This window comes from Oryzias melastigma, linkage group LG7 (genome assembly GCF_002922805.2).
Source record: "Oryzias melastigma strain HK-1 linkage group LG7, ASM292280v2, whole genome shotgun sequence".
NCBI classification, from domain to species: Eukaryota; Metazoa; Chordata; class Actinopteri; order Beloniformes; family Adrianichthyidae; genus Oryzias; species Oryzias melastigma.
In genome coordinates this window covers 31,535,904-31,554,865 of record NC_050518.1, presented here as the reverse complement: position 1 = coordinate 31,554,865, position 18,962 = coordinate 31,535,904, and the positions used below count along the sequence as shown (strand labels likewise).

General features: G+C 44.3%; 2 protein-coding genes across 3 annotated transcripts; both read left to right on the top strand.

Moving 5' to 3' along the window:
- Positions 1-6,830: 6,830 nt before the first annotated feature.
- On the top strand, positions 6,831-8,041 carry nppal (natriuretic peptide A-like). The gene is made up of 2 exons (XM_024262923.2): positions 6,831-7,234; positions 7,323-8,041. Exons 1-2 carry the CDS (start codon positions 7,157-7,159, stop codon positions 7,581-7,583), a joined length of 339 nt encoding a protein of 112 aa, XP_024118691.1. The 5' UTR covers positions 6,831-7,156; the 3' UTR covers positions 7,584-8,041.
- A 1,847-nt stretch (positions 8,042-9,888) lies between these two features.
- nppb (natriuretic peptide B) lies at positions 9,889-14,460 on the top strand. Of its 2 annotated transcripts, none has more exons than XM_036212998.1 (4): positions 9,889-10,022; positions 13,186-13,818; positions 13,911-14,199; positions 14,276-14,460. In XM_036212998.1, the coding sequence occupies exons 2-4, from the start codon at positions 13,678-13,680 to the stop codon at positions 14,284-14,286; spliced, it is 441 nt and encodes a 146-aa protein (XP_036068891.1). In that variant the 5' UTR covers positions 9,889-10,022; positions 13,186-13,677; the 3' UTR covers positions 14,287-14,460. The 2 variants fall into 2 exon arrangements, with proteins under 2 accessions (XP_036068891.1, XP_024118692.1); XM_024262924.2 differs by having other exon boundaries at positions 9,899-10,022; positions 13,189-13,818.
- The last annotated feature ends 4,502 nt before the right edge of the window (positions 14,461-18,962 follow it).

Genomic DNA, 18,962 nt, shown 5'->3' with positions numbered 1-18,962 from the left:
AATCTGGACAAACAAATAAGGAAACAGAGTCCTCTTCTCTGTGACTTGTTTTCTACAGCACTAAACAGTGGCTGTGGCTCCGCCCATTCACCTGTGCTTCTCTGGGGAGTGGCGTACAGATACCTGCACTTCATTTACATCATACTGAGGGGATCACAGCTGCTGAGTATCTGATTGATACGTTTTGGTTTTGTTTGCTTTTTTCTCCAATAAAACTTTATTGATCCCAAACAGAAAAATGTATCTGTCCTGCAACTTACAGCAATAAGAGCTGAATAAATGTGTTGATTGAAGAGTTTCATTTTGGTCTATTCTCACTCTTTGTTAGATGTTGTATCTTCCTGAGCTTGATGTTCTCCATTTGTATTTCACAACAGCTTTTCTGTAAATGATACTGGACTTTGATTTGGTCCAAACTGATGGAGCTTCCAGCCTTCACACTCGCATGTCTAAAACAGAACTTCACCACATCTGCACTAGTTTAGTACACAGGTAAAGTGCCGCGCGGTCTCCCGCTGTTTACTGTCAGGTGACCAGTCCTCTGCTCTATCTGGAATCTGATTGGTTGGAACTCCAGGTGGAGAAGAACTGAAGGTGTGAGCCACAGTGGAGTACAGAGGCAGGCCGAGCTGAGTCAGTCCCGAACCTGAGAACTTGGACCATGGAAGTTCTTCCCTAACTCATCTGAAGCTGTGCTCCGCCTTTAGTTTTCATGAGACTCATCTGTGACGCGGCCCTCCCACCTGCAGGACTTCCGGGATGGAAGCGTGTCATAAATAGTCCGACTCTCTGCATTCCCTCAGGCAGACTTTCTGAATCAGCGCCGTCAGGCTGATAGCGGCTCCAACAACGGCTGGCGGTTAGAAACCTTTCCTGACAGTCTAATGTTAGAGCTGCGGGTGTCAGCGGCTCTGAGCTCCTTATAAAGGATGGACGGGGAAACAGGCCGGATGCTCTGAGCGTCCTGTCAGCAGCATTCCAGCACTTCCTCCTCCACAGATTAACTTATCTCAAACCAGGAAGGATCCTCAGCTGACTGCAGTGAGGCAGACGCTGGAGCACAGCTCAGTCTTCCTCGGGAGAGGCGCTGCTGTGCAGCACTTCCTGTCAGTAACACAAGTTGAAATATCAAGCAAAGAGGGCTCTGACCATAGACTGTATACCGACTGTGGGAGGGGCTTCAGTTCTTCTGAAGCCAGGGATGGAGAGCATGCTGGTTCATGCAGAAAACTTTGACTGTAATTACACACATGTGGGGCGTTCAAGATTCTATATAGATGGTTTCATAGACGCGCATTCAGCCTGTGGTGTTCACACCAGACGGGTCAGAACTCTAGACTACATTTTTGTGGCTAACTCTTTTTCTTCGGTGCACCAGCACGTAAGTTTGGAGGACGTACCTTCTCAACCACATTGCATTTAAATCAGCGCTCTCATATGGTCACTTTCCTTTTTCTGCTGTCAATATTAAGACAACCAACAAAGATGATTAATGATTAACTTTCTACAATATTGATGAATGACATCAACAAGTTGGTGCTTAAAGACTTACTTCAATCAAATGTGTGTTTTTGGTGTTTTTAATGCGTTCTTGCAGCACTTGTTTCATGGAGGATATAAATAAAAGAATTTAAGATTAAATTGACCAGATTGGCCTTGTGGTGGAGTGTCTGCCCTGAGACGGGAAGGTCATGAGTTCAAATCCAGACCGAGTCATATCAATATGGGACCCAGGGCATTGACATTCAGCATTAAGGGATTCTAATAAAATAAATAAAGGTTTTAGTGACCAGATTTTGATCTAAAGTTTGACACTTGGGATGATAAACGTTTATGAAACCACTTCAGGAATTCAACATTTTAGGTTTTCCTTTACTCTGGAAATAGACTGCAGGGTTTGGTCTGAGGGCTGAATCTGAAATGAAGAAGTAAAAACTGTAACTTGAATTTAAAGCTTCAATGAGCTGATATCACGAATGTGGAAGACTGGGACAGACTCGAGAACCATGGAGCTGGTTCACACAGGAGAGCAGGACAAGTCAGGAGTTACACAACATGTGAGGGGGGGGGGGTGAAAACATACATGAAAACCTCAACAGTAGATCGACGGTTTGGCAGACAAGATTTGGTAAATTTCCTTCACCACACCCACGTTCTCAGCTCCGCCTCTCTCATGTTCCAGCAGCGTTTCAAGGACACTGGCCGTCCCTCTAGAAGCTTTTCTACAGCAAAGAAATGATCAACCAAACTCTAATTTCCTAACTTTTTCTGCCGAGTACAGACAGACGAGAGGAGGGATGCACAGGTATGAACGTGCACGCTTTAACTGAAGCAGCAGCAGACGTGAATGTCTCGGTTCTGACTCATTTCTTCACTGCATCTAATGGACCGACTGTTCTTTCTGACCTTCTTTCAGTCCACTGCCGGCTCATTTCCATACGGCGCTAATCATTCACTACCTTTCCAAAAATAGCGGTCAACACTTGCCACTGTAAATAAAAGTCAGATCCGGCTCAATAGTTAACTGCTTGGCACAACAACCACTCCTGGTCCTGGTTCCCTTCTGCACCGAGGCGGGAGCGTACTTCCTGTGGAGTCTTTTACAAGTTTTATCCAAATGAATAGAAGACAGTTTGTGTCCTTTCACTCTTAGAGGATGTGTGCAGGTGACATTTAACAGCAAATCTGATGGGACTGTGAATGACAGCCTGACATTCATCAGGCCTTCGTCCCTCGCCGCTTGTGGGCGGAGTCAGAAAACGCTTTCAACCTTCCACTCAATCATTTTTATTTCACTTCAGATCCATGAAGCTGAAATAAGAACAGTCACGTCAGATCTGCAGGAAGACACATCTGGACAAGTTTGTCCATCTATCCCTTCATCCAACATCCATAAGGAGGAAATTGTAAAAGCAAGAAGCTGTTGGATCAGTTTACACGTCTGAGCTTTTATGAGAAGTTAAAGAACCACAAATGCACAAGTCTGTTGAGAGAATAACAGAACCTCAATTTTAGCAGGTTAAACCAGCAGATCTAGAGTAGATATTTGAGAGAAGACTAAATATCTAAGGGTGTACAGTGGGGTAGTGGTTATCACTCTCACCTCAGTGAGAATGGTTCAAGTCCCTGTTTGGTTCTTTCTGTATGAAGTTTGTATGTTTCCTCATAAGTGTGTAGATTTTCTCCAGTTCCTTCCACAATCCTAGAACTTTCTTTTATTGATGATTCTAAATTGTCTATGTGTGTGTGTGTGTCTGCGCGCGTGCACGTGTGTGTGTGTAAATGAAGCAGAAAGGCTGGCCCTCACTTCTTATTTTTTTTCCTTTTTTAAAAAACAATATTTTAATTATACATTCTCAGATTAATACATATATTTTTTGTGCCTGAAAATAGTTTTTGGTTTTTCAAACTTTATTGACAAATATTCAACATGCAGAGTCATCGACAGTCCACAATACGTGCCAATAACAACATTCTCACATTTTCCCGGTCCTCACTCTGTAGTAAATGTAAGAATGTGTGAAGGTGTTTGTGTGTGTGTGTGTGGGGGGGGGGGGGGGGGTTGTCACCCTGCAATGGACTGGCAAATTGTCAAGGGTGTACTCCACCTTCACTCAAGTGTAGCTGGGATAGGCTCCAGCAACCTCACAGAAAGGGATTCTGAAGATGGATGGACATAACATCTAATTATTTTCTGTTAAAAATGTTTTTAATTGCCTCAGAAACCATTAACAAATCAACAAATTGTTGAGTGGAGATCAGGGATGGGCATCTTCAACGATGGGGAGGGCCACAATCCTTCTTCATCCCTACCAGAGGGCCGCATTGGACTGCACAAGAATGAGAGAGGAAAAAGGGGTTCCATTCTAAAAAGACCAAAATCTTAAAAAGCTTTATTTATAAACTTGTCTTCTTCGCTGGAGGCCTCCTGCCACAGATTGTTTGAGAGCGCCATCTACTGGCGATCCATGTAATTACAGTTCTACAGTAGAAGAAACATAATCTGAAAATGTATGAGTCGATGGGGGGGGGGTGGGTTAGGCAGTTTCCTGTCCCAGGTGCAGATAAATATGAGGAATGCATGAAGAGTTTTCCATAAGAAGGAAATGCATGGAGCAGGAGTTCCATGAAACATCTCGACCTGCTTCAGCTCAGAGATGAAGACCAAGAGCGGTCAACAGCAGACCCAATCAGAACCAGAGCGTTCACCATGAGGACACTGAGCCTCCACAGTCCCAGATCAGACGAGAAAGTGAAGCGAATCCTTTCAGATACATCAGCTGTTTGGCTGCTCTGAAGTGATCCAGGTTCTCCTGATCACTGGATTACTGGAGTTTAGAAGAAAAGTTGACTCCCTTAAAAACTTCAAAAGTCCTCCATCTTTTATTTATTTTTTTGGTGAAACCATGACGCAGCCCACTGGTAGAAGAAAAAGAGAAATAATGCACCTGGATTCAGCTCAGCTTTTTCTCTGGAGTGGACAGACCGTAGAGGTGATCCACGAACCAGCAGGAGGATCAGACATCAAACCTGTGGCTGGTTCCTCCTTCTCCTTGTTGCTGCGAAATGTCTCTCAGCTGCAATAACTTTTTGGTGAAAACTTTGACCATTCGTTTTGCAGGTTTCAGATTGGTCCTACAGGAAGAAACTGGTGAAACAAGTTCAGCTTCAGAGTGACGGCGCCTCGGCTTCCACCCTGTTGCTCAGCAGCAGCGACGTCCTTCAGCAAGAATTCTTCAGCAAGAATTCACATGAAAAGTGAAACGTGTCCACGTCCGCTGGAGCAAAGCCACTGAGCATCGATTCACGTGAGTCTGGGGTTTACACGACCAGCAGGTCAGAGCGGATCCGGCTTCACCTTTTGAACCGTTTTCCTGCTCATTTCTCCCGTCAGCGTCTGTCTGACAGCATCACATCTGTACTTCAAGAGGCCGACACATCGCATTAGGAAAGAGCGAGGAGCCTTTAGAGCTGCCCTGCAGCCTGAACCGATTTCACATGACAGCCCCCCAGCTGAGAGGACGTCCAAATGTCAATTAGCTGCTCCCCACCTCCACCGCCGCGCAGCCTCACCGGGCCGCGGAAAATTGCTCATCATTTAGCCCTGCTGGCTGTCTGCAGGGCAGATTGGAGGAAGCGATGAGGCGTGAGAGAGTGACTGATCGCGTCAGAGGAGCCAACTTTGACAGGATCTATCCCATAACATCCACCACTACGTACACAAAGCCCTACAAGGTGTTCACAGCGTTGGCTTCTATTCACAGAGAGATTTCTATTGGAGTGAAGAACTCTCCTCATGTAGTGTTTTCCACATCATAACCTCACTGAGTGTCTCACCAACAAAGTTCTTAAAGGAAAAGGTTTCAAAGTTGCATCAATGTCAACATTCAGTGGGTATAAAAATCTGATTTAGTCCATGAGTCATTCCAAGTTCATGATTCGAACAGTCATGAACACGACGTCTCTGAACAGACCAGCAGCTCCACCTGCTCACAGCTCCTTCAGGTGTTGCAGGTGAACTCGGTGAGTCTCCAAGTGTCTCCAGCAGACTTGTATCCAGACTCAGAACTACTGTCAGAGTTTATGACAGATCCAAGAGTGGAGCCCCACCAGTAACGGACCACAACCAGGACCAGGTCGTCAGGGTTGAAACGCTGAGATCAAAATGGTCCGTAGGGTCGGTTTGGTGACGGAGCTGCAACAGTCTGAGTATTTTGGTTATTGTAGATGACCCAATCACTGCAGGTTCTGATCTCAGACATCATAGAACCAACATCATCCCCCAATTCCACCAGAACACTCCGACTTCCTGTTTGTGGATGATAATGCTCCACCACCACAGGGTGCCGGGATGATCACAGCTGGACTTCAGGAAGTAGGACTTCCAGCAATGACCTCTGACCTGAACCACGTAGAGCGTCTGGGACCATCTGAAGCAGAGACTGGATGATCAGACCCCATCCCCAAGTGACCTGGAGGACTTGAGGAAGAGTAGAACGCCTTAGAATAACATCACGAGTCTAGTGAGGAGAATGAGACGAGAAAATGATGGAAATGTTTGTTTGGTTTTTGGGGCTTTCTTCTTTATTATCTTCAGTTTAGGTGTAATAAATATCAAACTACTGAAAATGGTGATTCTTCTCATAGTGTGATTCCTCAGTAAGTATTTAAAATATCGAGGAAAATATGCCCCATAATAAATTAATGAGGAAGTCTTCAAATTTCGAAATTTTAAGCAGATTAGCAAAAAGTCTTTAAATATTTTCCTGGACTATGTTTCCATCTTTTAGAGTTTTTTTTTTTAAAGGGAGATTAGAGAATATTTTAGCGACATGCTAATGTTTTTGGAGGAGTTTTAGTCAGTTTCGGAGTTTAGCTAGTAGCAATATGCTAGCTTCTTTCTTTGGCTATTTTGTATCTACTGAGATTTTTTATAATAATTTGAAGTTCAGCTAATATTTTAGCAACATGCTAATTTTTTTGACTAATTTGTTATCTACTAACGGGGTTTTTTAGAGTAGAGTATAGCCCCTATTTTAGCAAAACACTTAATATTTTTTCAAAATTGGCATGTATTAGAGATTTTTAAGCAATTTTCCAGCAAATTTTTCAGAAATTTAGGTCAACTTCAGGACTCTTTCAAAGTTCTTTAATGAATTTTTCAGTCTTTTACAGCAAATTTAACATTTTGCAAATAGCTTCAGCATCTTCAGCGACTACTTTCAGCTAAAAGCATTCACAGCAGCATCATCATGGATAATCAACTTTATTATTAGAGGATCTTTTCTGTCTTTTCTCTCTTTTTCCAACAGTTAGACCGTTTCATGCTCATAGATCTGAGCATCAGCCTTCAACTGAAATCTGCAGAACTGGATCATCAGAGCAGCACCAGCTCCTGCTGCAGCTTCAGGAGGACCTGGTGCTGTCTGTGGTCCAGATCCAGCTCACATAGACCCAGAAGCCCAGTTCTGGTTCTGGAAAGGTCCACATGAGCCTCGGCGCTGCAGCTTCAGGGGGCGGAACCCTCGATCAGCTTCCTCTCCCACGGGTGGGGGCATTAGTCACGGCTCATTAGGTGAGGTGACGGCATGAGGGGGCATAAAAGCGGACCTGCAGCTCCGCAGAGCTCACAGCAGACCGGAACCAGAACCGGACCATGAGCCTGCGCGCCTTCCTGTTGTGTGTGTGTTTGCTGCTTCAGAGTGTCGGAGCCAGAACCGCTTCCGAACTGCAGGTAAGTTCACCTGTTGTGATGGGAGGGGGCGCATTGTAAGGCGGGCGCGCGCTCTGACGTATGCTCCTCCCACTCCACCCCCCCGCAGAGCCTGGAGCGGCTGCTGCAGGACCAGCTCAGCTCCACGGAGCAGCGCGAGGAGGAGCGGCGGGACAGGACGCACGAGGACCCGCAGCTGGGGGCCTCCACCACGCGGGACGCGGCAGATGAGAACGCGCTCACGCGCCTCCTCGCGGACCTCATGAGGACGTCGAAGCGCTCGTGGGGGCGCTACAAGAAGGGCGGGATGAGGAGCTGCTTCGGAGTCCGGCTGGAGAGGATCGGCTCCTTCAGCGGACTGGGCTGCTGAGGCGGGAAGCAGAGGGACCGGCGCGCGCGGGAGAGATGCGGGCTCTGAGGCGCGCGCGCGAGGGTCTCTGATGATGTTGGCGCGTGTCATGTTGCAGTAAAGCTTTGATTCTGCAGTGATGAGTTTCCCGGCTGTTTTGTCTTTGATCCAATCACCTGAGGCTGCAGGTGACCACGCGCACCTTAAACGCACCTGAAGACCCGGAGAAGAAACCCCCCCCCCGAACAAACTGTGTGTTTGAAAATGTCTGTTGGTTTTATCAATGAATTGAGCTGCATTCATGTTTGCCATATTTATTTATTGTTTGTTTGTTTGTGCTGTAAAGTGGAACGATAACATCAAATCATTTCTGGATCAATTCTCGAGCTTAAATTAAAGCTGTCAGAGTCAGAGGAGATGAAGAACAGCGAAGATCTGCTTGTCTGGGCAATAAATGTTCATCAAGGTGTGAATCAAAACTTTATTCGTACAGCACTTTTCTGACAATAGTAGCACATCACATAAGAACATTTTTTTAATTTGAAAACCAAAAAGACGTAAAAGAAAAACCAAAATGCCCACCTCCCCCATCACACAAACTCACAAAGCAAAGCCCTAAATGAGACACAGGTAAGATGTGAAACAGATATCTGGGGACCGGTCCACATCAGCGACCCCTCCTAAAATCACACTCAGAGGATCCTACCACCAGATCCCCACACGGTCAAAGTGAGGAGAAAGACCTGGGAGATTCCACAGCGAGCGTCGCCGTTCACCCAGAAGATTCAATCACGGATGTGGAAGAGGAAAACTCTGGAGTTTCAGCAAATAAGGATTCATACAAGTAAAAAGTGAGATTAACAACCAGATGAAGACATAAAGAAATAAGTACACCATACATGAATAAATATCATATAAATACGTTAAAATATCCATAAATTCCTACATTTGACTACAATCCAGATTAAAAAGGAGGTCTTGAGCCTTCCTGTAAAACAGAAACGTTCTCTGCAGCTCTCTGGAAGGCTGTTCACAGGAGAGGTCTGTAAAAACTGAATGAAGCCTCGCCATGTTCTAGTTTTGACTTCTGGAGTAACTAAAAGATCTGCACCAAAGATCTCAAGGTCCATGAGAGTCACACTTTAAAGTCATATCAGATATGACAGCCCAAGACTATAAAAACATTTACAGAACTGCAGCGAAATGCAGTCATGCTAAAATGGGTTTACTGTTCCCGCCCCCCGCCATGGTCTCCATCAGCAAACGTAAAGCTTCCATCTGCAGAAGGAGAAGGTTTGGTGAAAACATTAACCAACAGGCTCAAACAAAGACGGTCAGATTCAATGAGTCACAAACCCAAACATGTCTTCAGTAATCATAGAAGACAGCAGAGACGGACACAGACACACAGTCACACTCAACACACAGAGTCTGACCATCATGCATCAGTGAAAACCAAGAACAGTGAGGCTTAAAAATACATGTATTAAATAAGATTAAAGATGAAAATCAAATATTATTCTTTAGACATATTTATTTGATGATTAATTTATTCATTGTGGGTTTTCAGTGTAGTAGTGAATGGTAGTGAATTTATAAGTTTCCTGTTCAAATTCACGATAGATCAGCAGGTGAGGCAGCGGCCGTCCTCCATTCTACTGCTCACACCGACTGGAGCTGCAGCTGATGCATGAGCTGCAATGTTTCAATCTTTCTATCATCATCAAAGACGTTTTACTTTTAATTACATCATTTAGTTTTTTGATCCAGTAAAATGTGCTTCAGAAATACACCAGCTGATGCCTGCAGTACACATGCCATAAGACAGAGGGCGCTGGGGAGCCCGGAGACTGTGACACCACGGCTAAAGAGTAACAGAATTAGCAGTAACAAGTCAAGTGACACCTTCCAGAGACTCTTTTCTGAATGGAGAATGACGTGTCTAAACTCAATCATTTGTATCGTCACTGGCAGTGATCTTCAGGAGACAAAGAGACTAAAAAACTGAAGACAGAAACAGAAGACTTCTACAAACAGGTTCTTCATGTGTTTCTCCAGAGAACCAGCACACAGACTTCATTTATCAGTTAAAGCAAGTCAATAATAATAGTTTTCGTGATTTTTGTAAACAGAAGAAAAATGTTGAAATGAAGATATAAACAACACACTTTAACCGTCAGTCAAACGGTGAATCAGCTTCTCTGTTGGGTTCATCTGTTTGTAAATCTGACGTCAGTACCTCAGCAGCGTGAACCTCACCACACGTCAGTGCAAGAATCTCTGTGTCTGTTTGTCTCTGAATCTCAGTTTATCAGTAACTTCTCTGTCGTAGACAGACAGACTGAGGCCGTCCTGCAGCTTCATCTGACACTAACAGAAAGTTCCAGTAAAACCTCAGCTGAACAAAGTTCTTCGGTTCTTCTATTAACTTCAAAATGGAGCCATTACTGTTTACAAAAGGTGGGACACATCAATGTTCTTGTCTGCTGCTGCGAACAGCCAATCAGCAATTCTTGGCAGCAACAGTGATGTATTGCATTTACATTTACATTTGACAGTCTGTGAGATTCATCATTTATCTTTGACACGACTTTGTGTCTGTTTGCTAAACCAAACCTGAAATGGATTTCTTTAGAGCCAGAAGTGTCGGCACTTAAGTCTGAACTCCTGAATCTGTAATGCTGCAGTTCCTCAGTCAGACTTTACACTAAATCCACTTTAGTCTGTATTAAAGTCTGTCTGATGAAAATGGTGTTTAACATGTTTTTGTTTCCAATGATGGAGGATATTTACAAAGAAAATTCAGCTAAAAATAGCATTTCTCAGTATTTCTTTAGGCAAACCTCTTCCAGCTCCGCCCCATTCTGATACTTTCACTGTGAGACAAATAGATCCATGAACGTCTTTGTTTCCCTTGTCTGAGCTGGAATCTGGATCTAAACTGAAACGATACAACTCATTTTTATTGCACCACAAATGTTACGTTGGGGTGTTCACTAGCACATGAGAGAGTAGACAAAAACTTCAAGAGAAATAAACACAGGCTCACTCTGTGCTGACAGTCCCGCCCACAACTCAGAAGGGAATTTTAATGAACTCATGGCGCTCTGCAGAAATTAAGTCCTAGATCAGGGGTCAGCAAACTTTAACAGTAAAATATTAATTTGGGCTTGTTTTCTATTGATCAGAACCTAGAGGGAGCCGCATGGTCTTACTTTAGCCTTTAAGAAACTTTGATTTGCATTAATTACCTTCTGCTTTTTAAAAATAATAATAATAAATATGATTATGTCTATTTTTTTGGCACAAACAAAAATATAAAAATTAGGGTCTCTCAAAATGTGATTTCTTTTTTTGACTTGTTCTCAAACTAAAAGGTCAAACAGGATCATCTCAGTTCAGCTAATATCCAATGTTGTTCAGCATAAGATAATATGTGATTTTAACTCATAAAAGATCAAACTTTTTACCAAAGTTTTGCTTTCCATATAAATCTGTTCATTCTGGAGGTAGAGTTGATCAAACAAGACGTCTTCAGGTCAACAGGATGTAAAAACCTACATAGTTTATCATCTATGAGAACCTCAGACATCTATTTATGAAGGGAACTGATCTAAATTAAATCAATGCTAATTAAGTAATCCTTACTTTAAAATATTATTTTATTTTTCTTTTATTTTTCTTTAATTTTTTGTTTTTTTTACTTTTCCCCCTCTGTCCTCAGCAGTCTTGCACTGCTGGGTTTTATTTTATTTTGGACATTGGTAGTCTTAGTTTATGGGCTTTATTTATTTGTTTTCTTTTGGTAGTTTTGTTTAGCAGGAGCTGCTGAGTCACATGTCTGGGTCAGCAGTCTCCCTGACTTATTTGATGTTTGGTCGAGCAGTCACAGGTGAATCTGGAGCCGCAGGTTACAGACTCCTGATCTAGATAAACGACACAGGCGTCACCATTTTAGCTAATAACTGTATTATCACAATGAGAAGACCACTAAAAACGATTTTAAAACAGATAAAAGATAGAAAGTAGATCTTTAATGTTTAAAAAATGTTGAAGCTCTCCAGCTTTGAGCCAGATAGCAGTTCAGACGAGGAAAACAAAGACTCATGCACCAGAATGGAGCAGATCAGGAAGACTGTGGCCATTCCAGTCACTGCATCACAAATGAAAGATTTTTACATCTGCTCCTGATTCAACACAGTTTGAAGAAATAAATACTTACAAATGCAGTTTTAATCTTAAATTAGTTCATATATGTCCTCCATCACAAGATAAAATGTACAAAGACACGTTAAAAACCTCAAAAACACAATTTTCATTGGAGAGGTCTTTGAACAAACTGAAGAGTTTTAAAACGCTGCATTTGGTTTGATTAAATGAGTAAAATCTAGTTAAATCCCTTTAGTGAGTGTAACACTCTGGGTTCGAGGGGCTAAAACCATTGACTGTATTTGAGATATGGACAGAGTAACCCCTCCCCCCTAATGTTCCAAACAGGAAGTACCTTTTGGCTCCAAGAGGCCAAAATCCCCTAGACTCCGATAGAGAAGTAAACAGCTGTTATTCAGTCATTCTATTTGTCAAAATAACTGTTCTTTCTCTGACACATTTTCGACCTTTTCTTGATCATTCTTTTTTTAAATATTTTTTCCAAGTTATTTGAGTTTCAAACTGGCCAATCAGATACCTCAATAAAACCATGTGGTGCCCGCTGGCCCCTCCTCCCACGTTGAAAGTGTTTGATAGAATCTCGTGTGGAGGAGTGTGAACTCCCACCAAGCTCAGTGGAAACGTGACTCGGAGTCACCGGCACCGGTCTCTGCTTACTGACCTCATCTGGCTCCACATGGCGAGTTCAGTAAAGTGGAAAAACAGCGACTGAATCAACTTCTAGTTGGAGCCAAAGTAAACTGTTTTCTATGGATGACATCACACCTGCTCAGTCCAGTCCTCTTATACAGTCAATGGCTGAACTTCAGAGATAAACTGTGATGTACAAAAAAACACTTATAAGTAATTTTAGATCAAAGACACAGTTTTTTGTTGAAATCAATCAGATAAAGGAATCAAATTATCGCATTAATCCGAGTTCATTAATTACAGACAAATTAGCGCTTTCTCTTTATTTAGAGTTAGTCTTATTTTAATTTATAACTATTATCTATCATGTAATTCCTAATGATGTGTCCCCTATCAGGAAATAAAGGTCAAGAATGGACCCCTCAGAAAGTGTTCCTACTTATTTTTGATGTGTTTAATTAGAGCGCTCTGAACCAGATGATTTATTTTCTTATTAATTGTTCTAAATGAAAAAGTCTGTTTTCATAAAAAAACTTCATAAAGACACTTTTTTGTTGTACTTTGATCTTTTACTGCATCATAATGTCACAAATTTAAATTAAAAATCCTCAAAATGAGGCTTTTCACTGAAACTATTAGAAAATAATAAAAATGAATGAATTAACTTTATATTAAAGTTAATTAATGCCTCAAAGAAAGAACTGCATGACAGCAGTAATCAGATTACATCTCTTCCCAACAGTTCGCCTTGCTGCTGTTCCTCGATCGGATGAAGAGTTCCATCAGTTTATCGTAAACGTTACTAATAAGAAGCTTTTCCCAGCAGGGAGGTGTGTTTCTGGGGGGGGCTTCCTCCCGCCATGGCCCAGTTCTGTTTTGGCTGAACCGCGTTGCTCTGGATCTCACAAACAGGACATGCCTGTGCTCTGACCGTTCAGAGTTTGGACCGGCTCACTCCTCCATCATCACGTAGACCCCCCAGTTTAGTAACGCCGTCATCCCACTGCTGACTGTTCCCATAGTGGTGGGGCCGCAGAGCGCTGCACCAGGGGAGGGTTACTTTTCTGAAAAAGTGCCTCGTATGAAGTGGTCCATATCTGAGATCCAGCAGTTTCCGACAGCTCCGGCTATCAGCACGAGGTGTCAGGAATGCCAAACGCCTGATGTCAGATTCCTGGCATGGCTGAGTGAGTCCGGCTTCAGTATAAAGAAGAGGCGGACATCAGTGTGAGCTCAGCATCCCCACAGACAGCAGGCACAGCGGAGCATCCCTGATCGATCCATCCATCCATCATCCATCCATCCAGCCTCAGACATGAGCCGCTGCAGCTCGCACAGAAGCGCACACGTCTTCTTCATCCCTTTTTGGGGGCTACTCTTCATCCTGAACGTTCAGCGGTCCACATCGGTCCCCGTTGGCGTGGGCCTGACCAACGCAGACGTGAACGCTCTGAAGGTGAGTCCCGCTTGGTTCTCTGGAGGTTTCAGGAGGCGTCAGCTGCAGCTGGGATGTCAGAGGACTGAGCTCTGGATGTTTGGCTCCTGCAGGACCTCCTCCACAGACTGCAGGAGTCTGTCCCGGAGCAGAGCTCGCTTGATGAGGAGGGAGCTGCAGAGAGGGACGCTCTGAACCAGCTGAGCACAGAGGAGGACGGGGAGGAGGAGCCAGCACTGAGCAGGATGGAGGAAGAGGTGATCAGGGAGCTCCTGTCATCCAAAAACCTGAAGAGCCTCCGCTCGGGGGACTCGTCCCGGCGGTCGTCCGGCTGCTTCGGCCGGCGGATGGACCGGATAGGCTCCATGAGCTCTCTGGGCTGTAACACTGTGGGCAGATACAGTAAGTACTGGCCGGCGGCGCTGCGTCTGCATGGACTGAACGCTCTGATAACAGCTGCTGTCCTGTTCTCCTGCAGATCCAAAGTGAAGATGAAGTCTTACCGTCTGAACCTGGAACCCCGCCTTTCTACCAAAATCTGTTTTTATTCAACACTATTTATTGACTAATATTTATTGTCTTTAAAGTATTCTTGTAGATGTGCTGTTCTTTATTTAATGCTGAATATGTTAATAAATGTTTACAAATGCTCATCCATGAAAAGGTCGTCTTTGTTTTGATGCTCCTGGGGGGTCAGAGAGGGGGGCAGGACACAGAGACGTCCTCTGAGCCGGTGGAGTTCACACCTAGAAGTGTTTATATGACCATCATCACGGCCGTCTGGTCTCCTGTCATCATCATCATCATCATCATCCTCATCATCATCATCCTGGGCTGGAGCCAGCATGTGTTCAAGATTCAAGATTCAAGAGATTTTATTTGTCGTAGGCACAGCTTTCACTGACAACGAAATTTTGTAGTTCACCTACAGGAGCCACAGCAGTTCCTCAGGTCACCATCAGGGGGCGTGAATCCGTCTCCATCCCTTCAATGTAAATCAGGCCAACACAAATAAACAGACTTCCAGATTGGTTCAAAAACAATGAAATAGTTTCAATCTCAGCTACAGCTGTTTTCATTGAGGGGAAAACGGGCCTTCTGATTGGACGAGACCTCCGAGTCCTCAGGACTTCCTTTCTGGGACTGGAGAGTTTGTTCTGCTTATTAATAGCGTGCAGTCATGTGACGAGCACGCCGACCTGAGGGACAAAGATGGCGGCTCACAGATGATTTTCTGCCACAGTCAGTTTTCTGACTGTTTTTTTAAACCCATATCTCCATTTCCTCTTGAAAATAAACAACAAAGAGCAACTTTTGGGTTGAGCGACCCATTTCCAAGTCCGGGTTGCACAGTGGTGCAGCGGTTAGCACTTTCAGATCGTATTAGGAATACATCGGTTCAAATCCCTGCTGGCTCCTTTCTGCGTGGAGTTTGCATCTTCTCCTCATGTGCAGGTTTTCTCCTTCTACAGTCCATAAACACGCTGCACAGATTTATTCACAGATATATTCAAATTTTATATTTGAACAAAAACAAAGAAACTAAAAAACAAATACAAAACAATGCAAATTACCCCAGAAACGATCACAGACATAACAAACATGTTCAGAGTTAAAAAAGGGCTTTGAATGAAGTTAATAGCTTATAAACTCTCAGCCCCTTCGTTCATATTTATCCCAAATTGAATATACAAACATTTTTATGAACACTCTGTATGTATGCAACGATGTGTGTGTATCCTTCAGACGGTTATGAAAAGTAGATTTTAATGTTAATAGTAAAATTATTTTTGAATTACATTGATAGATGTCAATAAACATGTAAGATAACAACATTTCCTCTCATTTTTCCTTCAACTGCTGGTTGACTTGGACCTGTGTGTGTGCAGTGGTCATGTAAACGGCAGATCTGTTCGAGTGTAAGACTGAAGCCACAATTAAGCTACATCCACAGTCAGGAGCTTGATGCTGAACACTCACTCCTCTGTTTAGGAGGAAGAAAATCTCCAAATCTGGCTCTCACCATAGCAGAACACGCATGTGAAGTGACGTCGATACCAGAGGTTCAATGGGAGTTCTGCGTGTAAATCAAGTGACGTTCTTCACACAGACTCATAATGAGACGAAGGTTCAAATCCCACTTCTGACACCAAATGTCCCGCCCCTCCTAAGAACCCATGGACATGGTGGAGAAGTCCTCCACCTCACAGCACCAGAACCTCACAGCACCAGAACACGAAAGCATAAAAGTACGATCACATTTTCATTTAATACAGCTGCCTCTGCATGATGGAGATGCACTGGGAGAATGTTTGAGGTAAGCTTCCGCCACCCAATTCTCAAAGATCCTTGGCGTGCTCAGAATGGAGACGGGATGGCTTCATTACAAAATCGGGCGACGGCTGGGCGGTGGCGGCCAGATCGTCTCTGATTGGACAGCAGTTGCCGGGTAGTCCAGAGTATTTAAGAAACAAGCCATTCTGCACCTCTGGTCATTCACAGCTCAAATTCTGAGCACACATCATAATCTTGTCAATATACACATTTACACAGTTTTACGGTGTCTTAACACTGAACGCGGCCGGCGTGGCGAAGTGTCAATGTTACGTCAATGTAAAGACTCGATTTGCCGCAGCATGGCGTGATTTCAGCAGGCGGGTGGGACGCGGTGCGTCAACCAATCAGGAACTCAGCTTTGGGAAGGTGACGTTATCAGTGACTCGATCAAAGAGAAGAAATAAACATTCAAGATGGCCGACTGATGCGAGGATTTTTGTCATGATCTTCCACGCATGTTCTCAACCCACGGGGGCCGCTAGGTTACCACGCCCCTTCACGGAGCAACCACCGAAGTTGTTCTGGACTTCATTCGTTGCCTCATCACGGATGATGCTGAGCGAGTAGCTTGGGTTTATATGTTTTGGAGAGCTCTACAGAGGCACCAGCAGACACATCGTGTTTGTTCTCTCCAGGTCTTTCAGAGTCTCTGGTTCTGTGTTCTTCACTCCTGCAGCCAGAGCTGGACCTGAGGGCCGTTTCAAACGTTCCTTCCGTCTGTCTGCGGTCCAGTTTGAGCTCCAACCAAATAAAACTGGGGGATCTTTTTATTATTGTCTTGATGAAAATAGGAAAAACATCATGAGCACATGAAGAGCGATCCCGTGTGCTACAACGGCACTCGCGGCGGCTCTACGGACTGATGGGCAGCTAATCACCGGCGGGACGGCAGAGCGGGATCCAGAAGAGTCTTTTCTGGAGTCGGCTGTCATCCAGCTGAGCTGCTTCTCCCACATGAACTGGACGGTAAAACTTCAGCGTTTTGCTTTGTCAGGAACCATGATTGCTGTGGTTCTAGTTAGATTCTGGAGCGGTCCATTACACCAGGCAGGTTTGTCATTAACCAGCAGTAGCAGCTCTAAGGTGACCTGTTCTGGGACTGTCAGTGCAGAACCAGTCAGACCGGAACGAAGCCGGCCTTCACCTTAAACAAGCCCGAGAGTTTTAACTGTTTCATCTCTGACAGGGTGTAGAACCTGAGCAGCCTGGTGGGTTCAGTCTGTGCTGCAGCAGCTCACCAACACAACCTGCTGCAGCACCAACCACGATGCCATCGATTGAGACTGATCTCAGTCTTCATAGTGATTCCATGCAAACGCTGCACGCATGGCGGGGTATGCAGGTGATGCATCAGGTCCTGTAGGACGGCTGTCCACACAAACTAAACTCTGATTTCTCGTTTGTAGCTCTCAGGCTGCAGGTAAGAAGCACATTCATCCTGATTGGTACCGGATTGTTTTCTGTCACAATCACACAGCAGAACAGATGGACACATGAACGTCCATGTTTGTAATCTCTACAGCACTTTAATGCATGAAGATACACACACACACACACACCCCCACACACTGTGGCTGAAGCGTCTCTGCAGCAGACATCTGACCAGCAGCCTAATCGCGGTGGAGGTGTCAGAATGCACTTGAGCTAAACTGCAGAGAGATGAGCTCATGTCACTGTCTGCCTGTCACATCGTGAGTGCATGTGACCGTGCATGAGCATGTTCCTGCATGAATGTGCATTAGAATGTGCATGGAAGAGTGCACCAGTTTGCAGCATGTGTGAATGAGAGCACGGTGCAGGTTTAGGTGTCCGTTCTGATCCGTCTCCAGGTCCGGTAACAGCACGAAGCATTCTTGAGCGCACGTTTAGTCCATGGCGTTCACACTGGTCAAGCAGGGAGGGGCTTAGAGTGAAATGTGGAAGCGGTGTAAATCTGGTGAATCTTGCTCCAGATTTCTTATTTCAAAGCTCTATTCTGATTTATGAAAGACTTGGTGTCACAGAATCTAAACAGCAATTATTAATTTATCCGATTGATTTTAAAAATATACAATCTGAGTCCCTGATTGGTCAAAGTCAAACCTGGTTTAACTTTCAACAAGTGGACCTGAGATGAGCGTTTACACACGTAAACACGCCGCAGCAGGTGTTGATTCAGGTTAAACCAGATTCACTTCACATGCTGAGTTTGTTTGAATCTGTTTCCAGAAACCTTTCTTACCTGCTGCTGATTACCTGGATCAGGTGTGTTTGGCCAATAAGGAGGAGCTTCAATGGCAGGTTGGTTGGAGGGTCGGACACCGGCCCTCGAGGCCTGGATTTGGACACCCCTGTTTAAACTATTCATGTTAAAGGGTCAGCATCTCCTTGATGAAGAACAGTTCTGATGGTAACCGGTCCAGATGGTCTGTAGACCCGCAGTCGTCTCCCAGAGATTTACTAACAGCAGGAACTTTTATGCTTCTGGTTTCTGTGTAATTTTTAAAGATTTGCGTGTGTAAAAAGTTTCAAGCTGTTGTAGTTTTATGTTGTGCTTGTGTAAATTGGATTTTTTTTATTTCATAATTTTGCACAAAATATATTGTATGAGTTAATAATCAAGAATTACTCACACACAAACCTGGGTGAGTCTCTGGAGCCGTGCGTCTTTGTCCAGAACTCTGAGGGAGGAGATGCTGAGCGGTCCGTCTTGTCTGAAAGCTGGAAGGAACGAGTGTTAGTGCAGAACTTTGACTCAATGTCCTGGAAAACCTGATGGAGATCTCCTGAAGCGAGGACAGGCCGCTTGGTGCACATCTGTGCAGATGTCACACCTTCACGCTTCACAG

What these genes read in the sequence shown, in the direction of transcription:
- nppal (XM_024262923.2), top strand. Translation starts at nt 7,157, where the DNA reads ATGAGCCTGCGCGCCTTCCTGTTGTGTGTGTGTTTGCTGCTTCAGAGT. An exon ending in GAACCGCTTCCGAACTGCAG is followed by an intron (nt 7,235 to 7,322) that starts GTAAGTTCACCT and finishes ACCCCCCCGCAG; the next exon opens with AGCCTGGAGCGGCTGCTGCA.
- nppb (XM_036212998.1), top strand. Translation starts at nt 13,678, where the DNA reads ATGAGCCGCTGCAGCTCGCACAGAAGCGCACACGTCTTCTTCATCCCT. An exon ending in CAGACGTGAACGCTCTGAAG is followed by an intron (nt 13,819 to 13,910) that starts GTGAGTCCCGCT and finishes TGGCTCCTGCAG; the next exon opens with GACCTCCTCCACAGACTGCA.